This window comes from Osmerus eperlanus, chromosome 4 (genome assembly GCF_963692335.1).
Source record: "Osmerus eperlanus chromosome 4, fOsmEpe2.1, whole genome shotgun sequence".
Taxonomy (NCBI): domain Eukaryota; kingdom Metazoa; phylum Chordata; class Actinopteri; order Osmeriformes; family Osmeridae; genus Osmerus; species Osmerus eperlanus.
Genome location: NC_085021.1, coordinates 15,052,730 through 15,071,952, shown reverse-complemented (window position 1 = coordinate 15,071,952; position 19,223 = coordinate 15,052,730). Strand labels below are relative to the sequence as shown.

The window sequence follows — 19,223 nt, the reverse complement described above, 5'->3', positions numbered from 1 at the left end:
TCTCCCTATCTGCAGGCTCCGCCGGCAGGCTGGAGGGGGTCTCTGCGTCTCAGCTGCAGAGGGCTTTTACGATGGAGGGGAGGGGGGCCGTTTTCACCACTGAGAGGTGATCAGTGCAGCACGGCTGGCTGGCTGGCTGGCTGGCTGGAAGACTGCTGGGCATAACCGCAGTGGGATTATTCTGGGCAGCAGAACAAGGAAAGCCAAAGGAAATACACTGTATATCATGAAGTCCATTTATATTTAGCGAGTGTGTGTGTGTGTGTGTGTGTGTGCAGTATGTAAGTTTGTTATTTCTGTGCCTGTTTGCACATTGGCACGTTGATGTAGCAGTCTTGAACTACTTATGTTTTATGTATGATAAGACTATATGAAAGCGCCTCTGCTTTGATTGCAGTTTGGGCCTGGGTCACCCAGATTCTGCCCAGAACTGGAGATGTGTCCTCTGGCCAGGAGTCAGGGCCTGATTACTGACTAGATGTTCATCTGGGTGTCATCATCACCGGAACACTCATGCAAGATTCATAGGCCCTAATTCATGTCACGTTGACTGTCAACAGGAATTTGAAGTGTGTAAAGGCAATGTTTCCCTCCGCTTCTGCTGGTTACAGGAGGATATCTGAGGTTGTGAGGCCCTCCTGATGGAGGACTGGTGCCGGGATGCTTATGTTGTCTGATCGGTTATATAATAACATAGGCAACATGGACCCACCAGCTGTCACTATGGAAGGGCTGACACTGGGGTGTAAACTTTTGGCCAGAATAAGGATGAAGGGATGAAGGAAGGGAGGGAAGAGAGAAGCCAGATGGAGGTGGATGAATGTGAAGGAATTCTCTAAGAAGATTTCTGGTTAGTGCTGGAGATTATTGAGCGAAAGGGAGCATTTCGTTCATTTTATATTAAAACAGGTTTGTGATGTTCTGGGCTGGATTTAGTTGATGTGAGAAAGTGAATTTAACATGAAGGCCAAGATGTGATTGGTTTAAACAGACAGAATCAAAGAACAAACTGAGATTACATAACCAAACCAAACCTAACTAACCGTCGCTTAACATTTTCAGACTTGCTCCAGTGTGCACTAACACACACAAACACATAGTAACACACACATATGATGCGTCACATCATGCATCACCTGGATTGCACTCTCATTTCGTCAAGGCGTTTTGGCTTGAGTCAGTGTGACTGATGTGTGACTGATGTTTTGGACGTTGAGGGTAACGGATGGAAAGAAGTGGACTCTGCTCTTCTCACACAAGAAAATGTTGAAGCAAGCACAAACATCAAAGAGTGAACGAATGCAGAGTGTCTCGATGTGTGTGTGTGTGTGTGGTTAGTTTATATATGGGTGAGTGAGAGAAACAGCGAGAGAAAGAGAGAGAGAGAGAGAGAGAGAGAGAGAGAGAGAGAGAGAGAGAGAGAGAGAGAGAGAGAGAGAGAGAGAGAGAGAGAGAGAGAGAGAGAAAGAGAGCACTAATTGTAGTCTTATGAAGGCTTTGCCTTTGAAAAAGAGTTGCTGATGTATGGGGATTTTCTGTGGAAGAGATATGGACTGAGAGAATGTCTGTGTAGAAAGCAGGAGAGTGGACCTTTCTGCAGCCTCACTGCTGGTGTGAAGCCTCACTGCAGGTGTGAAGCCTCACTGCTGGTGTGAAGCCTCACTGCTGGTGTGAAGCCTCACTGCTGGTGTGAATCCTCACTGCTGGTGTGAATCCTCACTGCTGGTGTGAATCCTCACTGCTCTCTACCTTCCGGACCTTGGAGGAAATGAGGTTGAGCGACCCTGTGTTAGAAGACAGGCTGTACTTGAAAACGCTGCTGAATCAATGAGCAGAAAAAAGTGCTCCCTGCATGGTGTGTCAGCAGACAGAGAGGGCTTGATTGATGGTCAGATGAAGGAGAAAAGGAGAGTATTTCAAGGAGGCATGGAGTGGGGGGAGTAAAGAGAGGATATTTAGTGCAGTGATTTATTATATAACCACTGTCAAATCTCAGCCAAGTCTTGTTTTAGAATTTGGCTCCTATCTTTACGATTAAAATTTAGAGTTGGCACTCTTTTATGCACTTTACTTTTGACCTTACTCATTAGTCACTCTCTAAATCAAATACTTTTTCATTAGAGGAGACATTGTATAGACGGCAAATGGGCCTCTGGTCTCTGAAGATGAGCTCAAATTGTTTTCTCCTGAGAAAACATTTTCACATCCTCCACAGCTAAATTTGGTAAAATTGTGTAAGTGTTTCTTCAACACCCTAACTCTCCCACCATCTCTCTCTCCAGCCGCTTCCCTCCTCCCTCACCGGTTTGTAACGGTGCGTCGAGGCAGCCCGGCTGCCCGGAGTGGTCAAATCCGCCCTGGTGACCGGTTAGAGGCAGTGGAGGGACGGTCGGTGCTCAACCTGCCACACCGGGAGCTTGCCCACATCCTGCGGCGAGCTGGAAACACTCTGCGCCTCACCATCGTCCCCCGGCCCAGCACCTGTAAACACAGAGCCTAGCACACACACACAAATACACATGCTATAATCAAGCTCTGTTCAATTCAAAAGTATTTTGAACTATCTCCTGTTTTCCCATCCACAATTTAACCTCATCCAATTCTCTCCCCCAGACTCCTCTAGCCTATCAGAGTCCACAGACTACGACCCTAATCACAGAATCAGGAAAGGTCATCGGTCTCGGCCCAAGGTAAGCATGGAGGCTGCCCAATATCTGTGTCCGAGTAACAATGTCAGTGTAGGCTCAGCGAACTTTCAAAGAAGCATGTCCTTTGTTACTGTACCTCTCTGCCTCTCTCACACACAATACAAATAATGGACTGAATGCATGTGCACATTTAAGCCTTTGCCTTTAACTGCTTCACCTTAACTTAACTCATCTAGTCTTTGTATTTCTCAGATAGTGGCTCAATAATGTCTTGCATTGTTCCATCCATTAAGTTTGTGTTTGTCCCTAGCATGACTGTAGGTATTACAGCGTTGACCTGGACCGTGGCCCAACAGGCTTTGGCTTCAGTCTAAGAGGGGGAAGTGAGTACAACATGGGCCTGTATGTGCTGGGACTGATGGAGGGAGGACCTGCCTCACGGAGCCATAAAATACAGGTGTGTGTTTCTGTGTGTCCGTGTATGGATGCGCACGCCATCCATGCTGAGTCCTGTGCTATGTCCTGCAGGTGAGTGACCAACTGGTGGAGATCAATGGGGACAGTACGGTGGGGATGACCCACAGCCAGGCGGTGGAGCAGATACGCAGGGGGGGGCACCGCATCCACCTGGTCCTCAAGAAGGGCAACGGTTACGTCCCTGACTATGGTAAGCACCTCCAGAGAGCCGCTCCTGCTGTGTGGAAGATATGCTATGCTGGATATGCCGGATATGCTACCACACAGTCTCCAAACTCTTTCAACTTTTCCACATATCACTTAGAAGGGCTTCTGTGCAAAACTCTTCTTTCTCTGCTGGTGCGGTTCCTGAAACTTGGGTCTGTTGGGGTTAATCCTTCTTTCCCTTCTTCTTCTGGGTTGGGATCTTTGTTCTACTTCCTCATAACCAGCTTCTGTTCTTCTTTTAATCTCTCTGTTTCCTGCTTCTCTTCCTCTACTTGCTTCTCTTCTTCCCTCTATCCCTTTCATCTCTTTCTCTCCCAGTGGAGCTCTCCAGTCTGTCTCTGTGTATGACCAACTCCAAGCTAGGGGAGCCTTGCTTCTATGTCATCGGCCGGACAGAGAATACGCGGTTGGTAATTGTTCCTGTTAGTTCTCCATTTTTCTTGTCCCTCTACATCCCTCTCCTCTATCACTACCAACCGTGTGTAGTCTTTACTCGTTGAAAATACCTTTTGTGTCGCTGTTTGTTGGCACCCCCATTTTGAAATCATGATCATTCACAAACATTTTGGTTGGTGATGTTGGCCCTGACTGATGAAGGTCCTGACTGTGTTCTGACTGTGTTCTGAATGTCTTCTGACTGTGTTTGTATTTATTTTCTCTGCACTCTGGTAGAGATATATACAGTATTTCGATAGCCTCAGTCCCAGTCAGTTCTTGCAGGGTTGCAGTCGATAATGATGTTTTATTTGAGAGAGGGAAATGAACATTGAAGGCATGTTGTTTATGAGCAGCACTTTCTTTTTGTTCATGATGATGGGTTGACGTAGGGGACGATCAGTTCTTACACAACCTGGCCTCACTCTGATGGTCTCTCAGATGGACCTCTGTACAGTATTTAATGTTCTGGTTATATACCCTGCCAGAGCCCTTTCTCCCTCTTACATACCTGCTCAATCTGTGTGTTTTTTTTCTTACCTGTCCTTATGTCTCTGTGTGTTTGTGTGTTTGTGTATGTGTTTGTTTGGATGCTTGGTGGGGTGCTGGGTGTGTGTCCAGGCCGTGAGCGCAGAGTCACCTCCCCTCCCCGCCCACAGCCCCCCGAGGAGCAGGGTCTGGCTGCAGTAGGCCCCACCCACAGAAGGAGCCACCAAGCCAAGACCAAGAGAAGAGGGCGGTCTTCACAGGGGCAAGGGAAGAGGAGAGAGGGGGGCTCGAGGAGGGGGGGGCGGCGGGGTTCAGAGAAAGAGGCGGGGTCACGTAGAGAGAGCCCGACCTCTGAGTCAGAGGAGGAGAATGTCAGCAGAGGACAGAGGGCCCAGAGGATGAGGGACAAAGTACGCTCTCAGAGTTTACCTAGAGAGGCCCTCAGAAACCTCCACAAGGAGGACACAGAGCAGGAAGCAGATGAGGAGGAGGAGAGAGGGAGGAAGGAGAGCAGAAAGACAGACAGGAAAAGGAAAAGCAAGAGTGAAGACAGAGTTGGTAAGATTGAGCCCGAAAAGAAAAGAGAGGATGAGGAGGATGAGGTGGAGGAGGTGATGGAAGAGGAACAACCTGATGCCATTTTACCCATCCCTTACCAAAGACTGCCCAAACCCAAACTAGACTGGGAGGAAAGTGAGGAGGATTTGAATGAGGAACAGAGTGAATGGGAGACGAGAAGAGAGAGGGTATGGGAGTATGAAATGATGAGAGAGAGTGATCTGGATGGTGAAAGGGGAGAGGAGAGAGAGATGGACAGGGATCGACTGAGGAGAGAGGAGGACGAGACGAGCGAGTGGGAGGAGAGGGCCCAGCCTGGTCTGGTCTCTCCTGGTCCTGTGTTGAGTCCTAGGCTACAAAGAGAGCCCTTCTCATTCCTCACGTCCACACAGCTGGAGAGCGCCGAGTCGGAGTCCGGAGACAGCCTCTCCGATGGCAGCGTGTCTGCTGCCAGTGTGTCGGGCCTCTCCCTGGCCCCGGCCGGGGGGGCCAGGCTGCTCCCTGGTCCCTGGCTCCCTCCCAGATCCCCCAGCATGGCCCAGCTCAGACAGGAGAGGAGGCTGGCTGGCGGAGGAAGAGGAAGAGGAGTTTCGTGACTGTCTCAGAAGCTATAGAAAACCTTATCGGATCATTACATCACACCCTGAGTCAGAATCAAACCAATACCTCTCTCTCCTGTTTGAAAACTACACATTGACTCAGTTTAGTTTTCTGCCACTCTTTTGATATGTAGTTTAAATATTCTTTGTGCCTTTTGCCAGCTGTTTTCTGGATGATGTTAGTCAATGTTCACTGTGTCCATTTGTAAATAGTTTGGGTGACCAGCATACTGTACAGGTACATTGAACAGGAACGAGCAACAATCATTTAGTCACATTGTTCCTCTTATCCTCTCTTCATGGAAGCTTTCTGTCCATTCTCTTCCAGGATGTGAGATACATTCTAATGTAGTTTAAGGGGCATTGGAAGAAGATTTGAATTTGTTGTTGAGGATACCTTCCTGCTTTCAGCCACATCCAGTCGCTCTTCCTCTAGGTCCCCACTCTCTCTATGGTGGCAGAGGCTACTGTACCTACTGTTGGTGCTCTAGAACCTTCTACTATACATAGACAGAATCTTCATTTACTCATACCTCATGAACCGAGCAATACAATGCTCAGGTGGATTGGTGGTGCTCTGTTGTTATTATCTCATGTGGACACACAGAAAATCTCTACAATGTTCCATGTATCTGGTTATTAGATTGTGATGGGTCGAAGAGCATATAAAACTTTGTCAGCAATTGTGTGAAATCTATATCCTGTAAAAACAAAATATTTTTTATGAAAATAAATTACGAAAACAACTGCTAAAATACAATATTTATTGGAGCCCTAATTTATATGCTGGCACTGTTAAATTAAGATACATTTGATATGAATACTAATGATACCTGTTAATAATAATACAATGTTTGACTGGCCGTAGGCTGTAGTGAAATTAGGATGTATAACAATGTATTAGACTGATAAACAAATACTGCAATAGTGACTGTGGTTAATACACTCACATTACAGTACAATGTGGAGCAATTGATTTGGTTTATGTGTATGTGTGACATCCAACATGAACATCTCATATATGAACCAGTATTATTTACTTGAAGAACATTCTGTGGCCACTGTTTAGCCAGAGATGTGCCCCTCTGGTGCAATGCACAGTTGCCTTGGTAACACAAACCACATTGTTTCAATCTCTGAACCATTTCAATTTAAAAGCTGAATCTTGAAGCTCGGAAATTATGTAATTTACAACTCCAAAGTGGGCCATTTAGTCTGTTCACAGTCACTTATTACTCAATTACATTGACATCTGGCCAGTTGAGGGTAGAGGTGAAGAGATGGTATTTTTCTACAGAAGTTACTTTTTAATCCTCAGGTTTTTTAGATAAACATTTATGGATTCATTGATACAGAGATATAAAGATGAAGAAAGATACTTTTTTAACACACTGTTATTCAAGTAACAAACATTGTGATGAGAACCTAGTTTACAGTATATCTCTATGGAAGCACTTGGTGTTTGATAGAATCCTCTGTAGCTACAGACTGTCTACATATTAACATATATAATTCCATATATTCTCTGCTCTAGTGGGCAGAGAATACAGAGTTATTATTACAGCGGCCAAAACTGAGTTGTAATATGTGGAAATAAATTGCTGGTTGTCACAGCCACTACCTGTCACCGTCTTGCAGGGGGAGCTCATTATAGTAACTCTACCCACAGAGTTTGCCATTAAAACCATCAACATCTGACAACCTGACCAAACCAGTACAGTCTGGCTTGGGTAAATATCAAGACTGTTATTTCATTTGGTTATATTAACGTGTTTCTTTACTCTTAATGAGAATAAGCCTATACATTGTTACAATTATCAATAAACAACAAATACATTATTTAAATGGATGGAAATATTTGTCTTGACTACCAGTCATTCACCATATTTGAATTTGTACATGTTCTTGACTAAATGCATGGAGTAAGACTGTGTTTAACTAAAAGCAGTAGATGGCAGCAAAATATTAAAGGTGGTTGTACTGGTGGGGAATGAGAGAACTGTCGTTGTTAGCTCTGAGCTTTGTCACATCAATTGTGTGTTCATGAAGCTGTACAAGATTGGGGCTATTTATGTGTATTTGAGAGAGGTCTTTCTGTTCTTTTAAAGGAGAGCACATGGGGACATGGTTCTACCCTGAAATCATACTGACAGCCTTCAAATCTACATCATCAACAGCACATTTTGTCAGGCAGGGCTGGTGTGTGTATGTGTGTGTGTGTGTGTGTGTGTGTGCAAGGTCAGAGGGGCACAATTTGAGGCACAATTAGAAGAATAAAAACTAGAATGAGCAGGATAGAAAGAGAATTATGAAACTGATGATTAAAAGAGAGGATTGCGGTGTTTTTTTCAGGAGGTGAGATGCCATGATAAACCTGAAGGAGAAGGCAAAAGGTTGATCGCTCTGTAGCACATGAATCATTTATCCTACTCTATAAAAGAGCAGGGATTTCAAATTTCTTAGGTCACTCACTCTAATATTAATACAGTACAATCACTCAGTGCACAGCAAAAGCCTCACCTGTAAGCTATAAAGATAGCCAGAGAGACAAGGAGAGAGAGAGCCTGCATGCACATGGTGAGTCTCAGATGTGACATGGAGGTTTTAAGGCAGTATGGTACAGTTAGATAATCCTGTTATACTAAAAATAACGCTGTGCAAAGGCCTGCATTTTCTCACTCTTTTCCTACAGATGTATTTCAATTAAAGCTACTAAAGAAATGATCTGGATCAACAAGTTATATTTTGTTGAATAGTCTTATCAAGACTAACTGACTTTTGATAACAATTAGCCTATTTAACTAGAATTTGGGAAACGGAAGAAACCAGCGCCAAAGACCATAAGCTACAATTTATTACACAGGCTATTGTAACAATGTTGTGATCATTAAATAGACCAGCTTGTAAAGTTACGACAATTGAATTTCTGTAGAAGAGGTGGAAACTTAATTCATATTGTAATTTACATGTGCACTCTAGAATCTTACTCTGTTGCGCGTCGCACACGAGCGCTCCTCTTCTGCAAGCACCGCGCGCGCTCAGTGCAGTTCAGAGATTTGCGGAGTCCATCAACGTATTGGTGTGTGCTACAACTGGGTTGTCAAAATGGATAACTTATTCTGAATATCACCGGGAAATTGTCTGTTACATAAATTTGTTATTGCATAGGGACATGGTGTAAGCAATCTAGAAACGATGAGTTTTGAACAAAGTCAGTTTCAGGATTTAGGCGAAACCCTGAAGTAAGAAAAATTACAAACATATGCATTACTCATCCGGGAAGAAGTTGGACTATCCAAAGAATATTCGAGGGCTTATAGTTTGAAGACGTTTGGTTGGATGCGTGGTGTGAAAATAAACGGCAGTCTTCCTGGAAGAACACTTGGACAAGGGCTGTGAGTTCAAGCTACTCGGATGTGTTCAAAGCAGGGCACGGGCGAGCACTTTAACCTCAACAATGAAGTGAACCGGTCATCCAAAATCTTTACCTTGTCTTTAACAGAGACAAAACTAGTCATGGGGTGAAAACCATGAGAAAACTGCGGGGATATTCTATGTGGGAGGGAACATGGAATATTCTGTATTATGTAATGCTTGAAAAAATTGACAATTAGTGGATCATCTATCTACATTTACCCCTCTCTCCCCATCCTTGCTGAGGTAAGAGGCAGGTAAAATACGGTTTGAGGAAATAGGTCTATTTTGTAGATATTCAGCTTGCTTCTACCTATTCTTATGGAGGTCTTAAAATCAGAACTGTTCATTGCTAGTTCATAAAGGTGTTTATGTATGGTCAGAAATCTGTATATTCTTTGCTTTATAGATAATCTCTCAGCCTTACGATTCCTCTGTCTTTTTCTGCCTCTATCCATCTTTCATTTTGATTCTGGTTAACTGATGACACATTCTGGTTGAAGTGTGATGACACATTGTGCTCAAACTCTTGAACTTCAATCCCACAGATTTGGAATGGTCTTTCATGATGCTTAACATGAAGACATTGGAGATTCAGCCAGTCCTACCCAGTCATTATTGCCCTTTAGCACCTACATGGTGTAGCCAGCCTTGATCCATGTAAAGAAACTCTAATCATTGGTTTGCACTGGGATTCTGGGATATGTAATCATACAGACCATCTCGACACACTCTGCTGTGTCACTTCCTGTCTCTGAATCGCACACAGGTTTTGATTGAATCTCTGAGGTCTGAGATCATCTTCTCGTTCGTCCTCTAGCACCCCTGTCTCTTCATCCCTCTCCCCCCCCACTCATTAGGGCTGGTGGGGGGAGTGGATCTGGCGCTCCAGGGTCCTAGAGGTGGTACCCTGGAGCCGGGCCTCTCAACATGGAGACAAGCCCCGAGAGCCCAAACCGGGCCGTGGAGTACCTCCTGGAGCTCAACAACATCATTGAGAGCCAGGCCAAGCTCCTGGAGACCCAGCGTCGGAGAATCGAGGAGCTGGAGGGCCAGCTGGACCGGGTGAGCCAGGAGAACAAGGGTCTTAGGCTGGAGGGCCAGCTGGACCGGGTGAGCCAGGAGAACAAGGGTCTGAGGCTGGATCGTCCTCCACGAGCGTCACAACCCCCTGAGCAGAACCACAACCACAGCCAGCCCCTCTCATTGCCTGTACACCCAGGGCCTGTTCCTGGTCCTGTGCCTGTGCCCGTGCCCGTGCCTGTGCCCATGCCTGTGCCTGGTCCCAGCCCTGGGTCTGGTACTGGGCCGGGTTCTGGGCCTGTGCTTGGCTCTGGCAGCACCCCCGCTCCCACAGCACCCACCACTGGGCCCAGTAGGAGTCACACCAGGCTGACCCGAGGCCTGTCCTGTGGCTCATCCCCAGCTGAGCGGGAGAGGCTGGAGCACACAGACAGCACCGACACCAGCAACAGCTCCACAATACGCAGAAAGTGAGTTCCTCATTGTTCATCGTTTATCTTTATAGCCTGGTGTTCTCTTAGTTGTTTTAATTCAGTTGTCGTCTGGGGATACATGACAATCTGTGTAATGTACAATTACACAATAATTGTAATATTGTTGTTCATTGTAATAATTACACAAGCAGATGTGGTATGTGTTAAAAAGCCCCTCAGAATAACAAAACATGATCTTGTTGTAGGTTCTGGTTAATTAAGTTCCATGATGGCAATCTAAAATATTGAATATAGTAAGATGTCTTTCCCCAGCAAAGTAACCCAGTATATAGTTTACATTAGGCCTGAGTGTAGATCAATTACTTACTTCCACTCCCTATGATACCTGGGAGCAAAGTGCAATGCTATGCTCATCCAGATCATCCTAGAATGAGGAGGAGTGTGCTTACTATAACGCCCTCTATGCAGTGTTCCATCGTGAGTGTCACACTTTGACTTCTGGGACTTCCATTCAAGGGGTGTGTGGGTGGTGGGGGGGTGGGTGTCTGCCTGTATGTCCACAGGCAGTTTCCTAATTAAGTATTCAGTATGTTCAATGTAAAAGCAATGGGTGGGCTGATAATGCATTAGCTTGAGTGTTATCTTAGAAAGAATAATTTAATGCATTGTGTGATGTGTGTCGGTTGATTTAGGGTGGATGTATAGTACCCAGAGAAAATATGGATATGTGTGTGTGCCTCCCTGTGAAATTGGTGTGTTGTGTTCATCCTTCCATCCGATTAGTAAAACCTAGCCTTCTGTTATCTCATCAACGTAGTTCCACATCTCTTTCTCAGAGCTCGGTTATTTTCGAGTTAAGACAGGGTCAACTAGAGGAAAATCTGTCCTTGGTTATTTCATGTTCTATCTTATTTTATTCTGGGAGAAATATTAATATATAACTCTAATTGTGGAGGCAGAAACCCAGGCAAGTTCCTTTGTACAATTTTTATTTAGTAGATATTGACCTACAGCAACGGTAGTCAACAGAACCATCATCATTATCATCAGTTTGGTGCCTTATGGCTAAATCCCCTACCCATGTCTGCACACTCTTATGTTCTCAGTCCCTTATCAATGTTTGATTTAGACTAGTCTAAATCCCCTATTGATTAGGGCTGTCTTTTCTTCCTTTCCAAGTCTGCATGCCCCACTCTCTTCGTCCCATGGGGCGAGTTAGTCATTAGATGGGAACACATATCAGTTATTTATGTGGGTGGTAAACGCAGTGATGAATCGCAGATGTAGATCTTGCAGATTCCCCCCCCCCCCCCCCCCCATGCTCATGGTGTGTGGTGTCTGGAGCAGACTGCTGGCCTCCCTCTTAAGTGCCATTCTGCTGCTGTTCATGTTCATTTGACGTGTCATATTTGATACACAGTTGCCACCGGCCCCCTGCTGAGATCTACACAGCCTCACATCGTCCTCCTCCAACCCCAGGCCCCAACACTCACAGGCCTTGTATTGGGCCAAAGCAATCTAACTTCTAACAGCTGAAGGTTACAATCACAACATTGTCTGAACCCTACATTCACAACATAGCAGGTGAATGATGGAAACAAGAGACAGGGGCTGAGAGGGAGAGAAACATGACAAGAGGAATGGAAAGAGCGAGAGCGACCCCATCTCAGCATGAGTCACTGGAAAAGAGAAACGGTGGAACACACACACTGATTCACCATCTGCTAGCAAGGGGGACAGAGAGAGAGAGAGAGGGTACAGGAGGAGGGATGAGAGAACAACAGGACTTGTGAGAGATGTGTGGACAGTATTTGCGGTCACTCGGTTCAAGTTACTCCAGCGGTGGAGCTCTACTCTGTGCTCTAGTGCCATGTGTCATTTGGGTAAGGCGTAGAATTAGACTCGACAGGCTGAGATGGTAAACTGCGTCATGTCCTAAACCATAACAAGAAAACAAGCTAGTTTAGCTCCTTACCCCACAGCATAGCCCAAACAGCTGTCCCATATTCTAACCTACTTCCTTCCTTCGTTCCTCCTCTTTGGTTAATGGGAATGTGAACAATATGAGTCTGAAGCCTTCGGGTTAGGTATGACGTCAAGTCTCCTCTGTAACAGAGCTCGAGATGGGCAGCAGTGATTAGGGCCTCACTGCCACAGTTTGAACACAGCTGTTTTGTTGTTATTTTTGGAGAGTTTATGGGACCGAAAGTGTGTGTTTGGGGGCTCTGTGCACTTGCATGTGTGTGTGTGTGTGTGTGTGTGTGTGTGTGTGTGTGTCATGTGTGAAACAGAGAGGGAGATGCACACAGAGGGAGCTAGAGAGATTAATTAGTGTGACCAGAGTATAATTATTGCTGGCACAGGGGTGATAATTACTGCTGAGTTTGAGTGTGTTCATGTGCGTGTGCATCAATGTGACTTTGTGTGTGTGTTTGCGTGAGTGCTGGCCTGTGTACTTGTGTGTGTAGGTTCAAGTTCATGTGTGAGGGTATGTGTGTGTATGTCATATCTCCTGGGACGTCCATTATTAGACAGCTAATGCCATCCTACAGACTGTAGTGGTGGTTATTGGAATGGGCTGACAGTTCTCACTGGGTGAGAGATCACACCGTACACCATGTAACACACTTCATCTGTCTCTAAACTGGTTGCTCTAAATTCCCTCTGGATGAGCAGGGGAATGTAGAGGTCTCGAGGACGAAAAGTTAGAGTTTCTGACTGTTGTGTTGTACTGAGGCGTGTTATGTCATGTGTAACAAGACTGGGGTCAGATGGCTGAGCGGTTAGGGAGTTGGGCTATTAATCAGAAGGTTGTTGGTTCGATTCCCGGCCACGCAAAATGACATTGTGTCCTTGGGCAAGGCACTTTACCATACTTGCCTCAGGGAGAATGTCCCTGTACTTACTGTAAGTCGCTCTGGATAAGAGCGTCTGCTAAATAACTAAATGTAAATGTAAGACTGAAGCAGCTCTCTCTCCCTCCCTCATGATGGTAGCTTTTATTATTGCGTTTATTTTGTGCAGGTGGGACTGCATCGTCTCCTCTCGCTCTTCAGCTTTTGCTCTCTCCCTTTCACAATTGTATATCTCTCCTCTCCAGGGCACTGCTTGGATATAGCTGTGCTTAGTAGGTTGACATTTAATCTGTTTTAGAATGCAGTAATGGGTTGTTGTTTCAGGCAAAGCTCATTTTGTTCCACTCCAAAATGTTCCTCTCTCTCTTTCTCTCTCTATGTCTCTCTCTATGTCTCTCTCTATGTCTCTCTCTATGTCTCTCTCTCTCTCTCTCTCTCTCTCTCTCTCTCTCTCTCTCTCTCTCTCTCTCTCTCTCTCTCTCTCTCTCTCTCTCTCTCTCTCTCTCTCACACACACACACTTTTTCTTGCTCTTGCTCGTTCTCTCCTGCTCTCTCTCGTTCTCTCTCTTATTCTCTTTCACTTTCTCTCCCCCTCACTGATTCTGTTTCCCACTGCTGCAGATATGACTCAGAGGAGCTGCAGAAATTACTTTTGTATCCCTCCCTCACACACTCTCTCCCTCCTTCATCACCATCTGGTTTTCCCTTTCCCTGTATTGAGTGAAGGAATCAAGGAGCGATAAACACTTGTGATGAGATGATGGCTTGCTCTTTCCAAAGCCCCTACAGCACTGAAGCACATGCCAAACGCCATACACTGTGGTCTACTGTATCAGACAGACTTTTGTTTCGAATATTTGTAAATAAAAATCATTCTAAATTACAATAAAAAATACTGGTACCGAAAGACTAAATAGATGGGAAAACCTGGCTGATTCCGATGTACTTGACCGGTTCAAGTATGTTGCTGTGTGATAGAAGATAAGAGGTTTCCTTGGGCCAGTGGAAATAGGCTGCAGGCTGCAGTCTCCTCAGCAAGTTGAGCACCTCCCATTCCACTGCTACTCTACAGCAGCAGTCAGTGCCTTGGGGTCAGGAACTCCACTCTTTGACATTGTGCAATGGAATAACCATTCCACAGAAGAATCATTATGCAAAGATCGTGTCTGCTTTCATGGCCCAGATCCGGCTGATGAAAATGGAGGAGATTGTGCAGATCTTTCATCTCCTGGGAGGTTGTTCTGTGTCTAATCATGTATCAGCATGAGGCCGGGCAGTGTCATGATCATGACTGTCCAGTGAAGCCCCTGCTTCCTGTTTCTAGTGTGGCCTGACCAATGACCTTGTCTCTCCCTGATCATGCTCAGACTCAGCTCTCTGTAGTAGTTTCCACCTCAATGCTCAGTCTGGGTATGTAGCTCTGTTCCCCAGGGAGACACACACATCACATGTGCTTGTTTTGGTGTGGAGTTTGATCATACAGTTCATTTAGCATCTCAGCTGATCCGCTATGATTATTTTTGTGTTGTTACCAAGATCAGAATCCACAGCAGCATCCAAACAACTTACATTACCAACTGTAACTGACCTTGTAGAAACTGTTGAATATCCTTATTGATTTGTGTTCAAAACTATAACATTTTTAGCTGGGAGTGAAATGTCCTTGGCCTAGGTTGCTAGAATTCTGTTAAAGACATGGTTGCTGTGGAAACTGTAAGCTTTCCCTGAGGCAGTTCTGATATTGTGTTTTCATCCATCCGCCTCGTGCCCCACGTCCCCCGCCCCTGCCCTCGCACAGCCCTCTCACCGCCCTCATCTCTTTACCTCCCACATTCACCCAGGCACAAGCTGAGTCAAACCCCCTACCACACAGCCCAGCCCTCCACACCCCCCCTGATGGGAGTCCAACTGCTTGGAATGGCAGCGATCACCATTAGTTAAATTTGAGGTTGTGTGCGGATAGCAATAATTGTCTCGGAACAATGACACATACATTCTGTCACACCATTATTTTCAAGGGTCTCATGTGGCCCTGTTCTTCACACCAGGAGGTTACATGTGACTTTTGACTTGATGCACTCTTGGCCTACAGTCTCTCCTGTGGTTTGGGGTTTTTCCACATCATAAGTGGAGAAGAGGAAGTGTTTTAGATCAGCTTCAATAAACTGCTCCAGCTCCTTCTAAACACACATAAATTATTATTAATGTGCACATTATTACATTATATTACTCATGCATGAACCGATGGCCACATGCACACATTCACAGCGCTGTCCAGTATGGATCCGGATTCTTCAAACTGGACAGGGATTGGCAGTACTTTTTTGGCTTAATTTATGGAACTGTCATTTTTGCCCTTGGTACTGGTTGTAGTAGCTGCTCCACCCTGTGTTGCTTACGTACTTTATTCACTCTTTCTTTTATCCAAATGCAGATAAGTGCCTCTCCGACACGATATGTGAGAAACACACATGTGAATGCTCTATGGAGCAGAATAGGGAGACTGGTTACCGTGGGAACGGTGTGAGCTCTTCTGTGAAGAACCCTGTGGGCGAGTGACATAGAATAGCGAGAGGGAGAGAAGAGAAGACATGGTAGGAGTGAGAGACAGAATAGAGGGAGAGACAGAGAGAAGGGAGACAGGGTAGGGTTGAGACAACAGAGAGAGGGAGGGAAGACAGGGTAGGAGTGAGAGACAGAGGACAGAGAGAGGGAGAGAGACATGGCAGGGGGGAGAGGACGGTGAAAGACATGAGCTGATTTGAGTGATGGAAAGGAAGAGAGAGATGGAGGAGAAAAGCTATGCAGAGAAGTGCGTGAGTGAGAATCTCTTCATGGACTCCAGCTGCTAAGTTGAATCACTATTTTGGTGGCCATGCACAAGCTATCAGAATGGTCTCTACATGATGAATTGTATCATTAAACAAACCACAAACAGACCAGCTACCTTCCTGAATATCATGTCCCCATTAGTCATGTCAGCCTTGTGAGATATCCCTCCCCTCTTCACCTAATGTTTCATCTCTGAATAAATCATAACAGCTGATGAACAAACAGTGCCATGCTGGAGCCGCCACACACACAAAAATGCACACGCACTCACACACACACACACACATAAACAAACACCTACCCACCCCCCCCCCCCCCACACCCACACACACACGTTCACTCACACACGATGGATTGTTTATAGGTGTCCAATAGTACCAGGTGTTGATATATAGAAGATGGCGTTGTATGATAACTGTAACCGTGCCCCTCCTCTACTCTGCCTCCGCCTGGCATTAAGCACCAAACGCCCACACAGGCAGTCCACGCTGTTGCCAAGCAGCGGGAGACTGAAACCCGGAACGAGGGGGGGGAGGGAGAACACACGCGTAACTTTAGGCTACAGCGCAGCAAGTGTGGCTATCCAAATGTCTCCCTTCCTCAGCAGGAGTCACGGGGTCATCCGCTGGAGGTGGGAATGACGCAGTCAGCCCCCACATGTACGGCTCTAGACAATGAAGAGAGTGGTGAGCTGCAGGTTTTGACAGAGAGGTGGGCTGGATGGGTTAGGCTGCTCCACGAGCAGAGCCTCGTGAACGTGAGCGCTCTCAGCTCCTGTTTCGGCGTTCCCAGTGGGCGTGGCGGTTCCCTGAAACAGGTGGTTGGGTATGGAGAGCGGGCAGAGATGACTGCTTCTGGGATTCTCTCCACAAATCATGTCTGCGTGAGTCTGCTTTCCCACACCTTTCTCGTTTGGGGGTAGATTCACCTACACTCTGACAACTGTTGCTGATGTAGCCACCCTGCTGGGGTTTGGAGGAAGTCTTTTCTCTGAGCAGCGGGTGCCCCCAACCTGATTTCCGCTTCCACCTCCTCCGCTCCGCTCCTCTCCTCTCCTCTTGATTATTTTCACCCTGGGCCTCCTCCGTGTGCAACCTCTGCCACTCTCCTGTACTTCACTCTCCACCCACGCCTCCCTCCCTCTCTCTCTCCAGTCTTCAGCCTTCCTGCTTTAAATACACACCAGCGCAGTGGTACTCTCTCAATTCACTTTTTTTTGTTCCATCCTCGCCTTCCTCTCTTCTCACTGTCCTTCGTCAAGAACGCCGCCATTTCTTTTAACATGAATAGCTTAGTGTTGTTCTGTGTGCATGCATGTTGGCCTGTATATGCACCTGCGTGCTTGCGTTTCTATATATGTGGAGTGTCCGCAATAATTATCCCTGCCCCTTTCTGTCAGGCAATCAGCACACACAAGCAACTGTGTGGGTAGTGTGTGTAGTCACTGGGTGTATTGTGTGTAGTGTGAGTATACAGGATATGTGTGTATACAGTATGTGTGTGTTGTGTGTGTGTTGTGTGGTGTGTGTACGGAGGAGGAGTGGGCGGCTGGCAGTGTTTGTGTAGGCAATGTGTATGCGGGGAATTCAGAAATAAATAGGGACAGTCATGATGCATAAGTCAGCTCCCAGATAAGCCTGTCATTACTGTTCTCCATGAAGGATGTGCAGTAGTAGACATGGTTTGTAATATGGGACAGGACATTAGCGTCTGCGCCAAACTGTCACATTTGCGCTCATTGGGGATGTAGAAGAGACTGCTCTTACGTGTACATTGTTATTCTCTTATTAAGATAATTACTTTCCACCATGTTTGTTTACCTGTCTCATAAACAGGCTCCAAACTTGCCTCCTATTGTTTCTCGACTTCATTTAGCAAAGCTTTTATTCTTTCAGATGTATTTGCAGTAATGTGGTTTATCAGAACTAAGATAACTTTGAATAACTTCTGTTGAGTCACTAAAAATAGAGGGGCTGTGAGCATAGATTAAAAAAAACACGCTGTTAAAACTGCTGCTGACAGGATATTCTTTTTAAATAGGAGCTCTTATCACCCACCTCCTTAAACATAATTATAATCTTAAACACCCATTTTGAAGCTGTCAAATTCAAAGGCCCTGTCTCTTACTAATCACCCAGGTTGGGCTGATATTCTGGTGTCACCTTTAGCAAAGCTTTTAAAGAACCAGCATGTGCCCTCTTCAGCATACAAACTGTCAATGGCCTGTAGACTTTTATAAACACTTCACATGCTCGTTGTAACTTTCAGCTACTTGGCTAACCCTGTTGGTGATTTAAACATTGAACTCTGCTAGGTGTGCTCCAGGTAACCTGCCACAGTTCCAGCTTTTGAGCCTGCTGAGTGGTGATGAGCATCTCTCTTTTCTCCCTCCATGACTTTCTCTGTCTCTGTCTCTCTCTCTCTCTCTCTCTCTCTCTCTCTCTCTCTCTCTCTCTCTCTCTCTCTCTCTCTCTCTCTCTCTCTCTCTCTCCTCTCTCTCCTCTCCTCTCTCTCTCTCTCTCTCTCTCTCTCTCTCTCTCTCTCTCTCTCTCTCTCTCTCTCTCCTCTCTCTCTCTCTCTCTCTCTCTCTCTGTTTGACTCCATGCCTAAGTGACCAGGACTGTGTGTCCTTGTCTGACAGCAGCTGGCCCCAGTGAGAGGCCTGCTATTTAAATACTAATCTCAGACCACAGTTCTCCCCTAAGAAGCAAAGATTTCAGATAGAATTTGACTAGATTCAGGAGAATCTGAATAACTTTGAAAGGCACGTGTTACGCTTGCACTTTTTATGGCATGAGTGGTTTTACAGACTGCAGAACGTCTTCCCTGTGATGTGTAGGGTTATATAATAGGTTAGAGTGGTTGGAGTTTTAAAATGGAATTCTTCCTCTTTTCTTCTCTAGCTCTCACCAGTTTTCTATCTCTCCCATATTCCCCTTGGTGTTTGTACTCCTTGGTCCGGCAAATAAAAAGGTTTTCTTGTTCCTCTCCTTCTATGTGACTCCTCTGCAAATGGTCTTGCAATGTTGGATGGAGGGTAGTCAGAGCCACTGGTTGACTCACCTCGTCGTATTCATCACTACCTTTGTTGCATATCCAAAGGCTATTAGACACCTCATTTTTCCTTTCAGCAAACATCCATTACAAACATTTCCATTGCCGCTTCACGGTCAACATGAATGTGCTTCTTCAATTCGGTGTTCTCTTTCTTCCTGTCCTCTGTTTTTGTCCTGTTTTTCTGTGTGCCTTCT

At 45.7% G+C, this 19,223-nt stretch overlaps 2 protein-coding genes across 7 annotated transcripts in view; both read left to right on the top strand.

Annotated features, from left to right (window-relative positions):
• The window catches only part of LOC134018999 (membrane-associated guanylate kinase, WW and PDZ domain-containing protein 3), a 30,632-nt gene extending 23,374 nt beyond the window's left edge, over window positions 1-7,258 (top strand). For 4 of the 6 annotated variants that reach the window (XM_062459446.1, XM_062459447.1, XM_062459445.1 and 1 more), the window contains 5 exons: window positions 2,283-2,483; window positions 2,614-2,690; window positions 2,959-3,105; window positions 3,177-3,315; window positions 4,389-7,258. In XM_062459446.1, the coding sequence (XP_062315430.1) occupies window positions 2,283-2,483; window positions 2,614-2,690; window positions 2,959-3,105; window positions 3,177-3,315; window positions 4,389-5,410 (1,586 nt within the window). In that variant the 3' untranslated portion in view covers window positions 5,411-7,258. Of the gene's footprint in view, window positions 1-2,282; window positions 2,484-2,613; window positions 2,691-2,958; window positions 3,106-3,176; window positions 3,316-3,650; window positions 3,755-4,388 lie in introns of all 6 variants that reach the window. The other 2 variants (XM_062459449.1, XM_062459450.1) reach the window with 2 other exon arrangements.
• A 1,162-nt stretch (window positions 7,259-8,420) lies between these two features.
• iqsec2b (IQ motif and Sec7 domain ArfGEF 2b) overlaps window positions 8,421-19,223 on the top strand; it is a 25,639-nt gene continuing 14,836 nt past the window's right edge. The window contains 2 exon segments of the mRNA XM_062459473.1: window positions 8,421-9,073; window positions 9,331-10,320. Coding sequence (XP_062315457.1) covers window positions 9,758-10,320 — 563 coding nt within the window. The 5' untranslated portion in view covers window positions 8,421-9,073; window positions 9,331-9,757.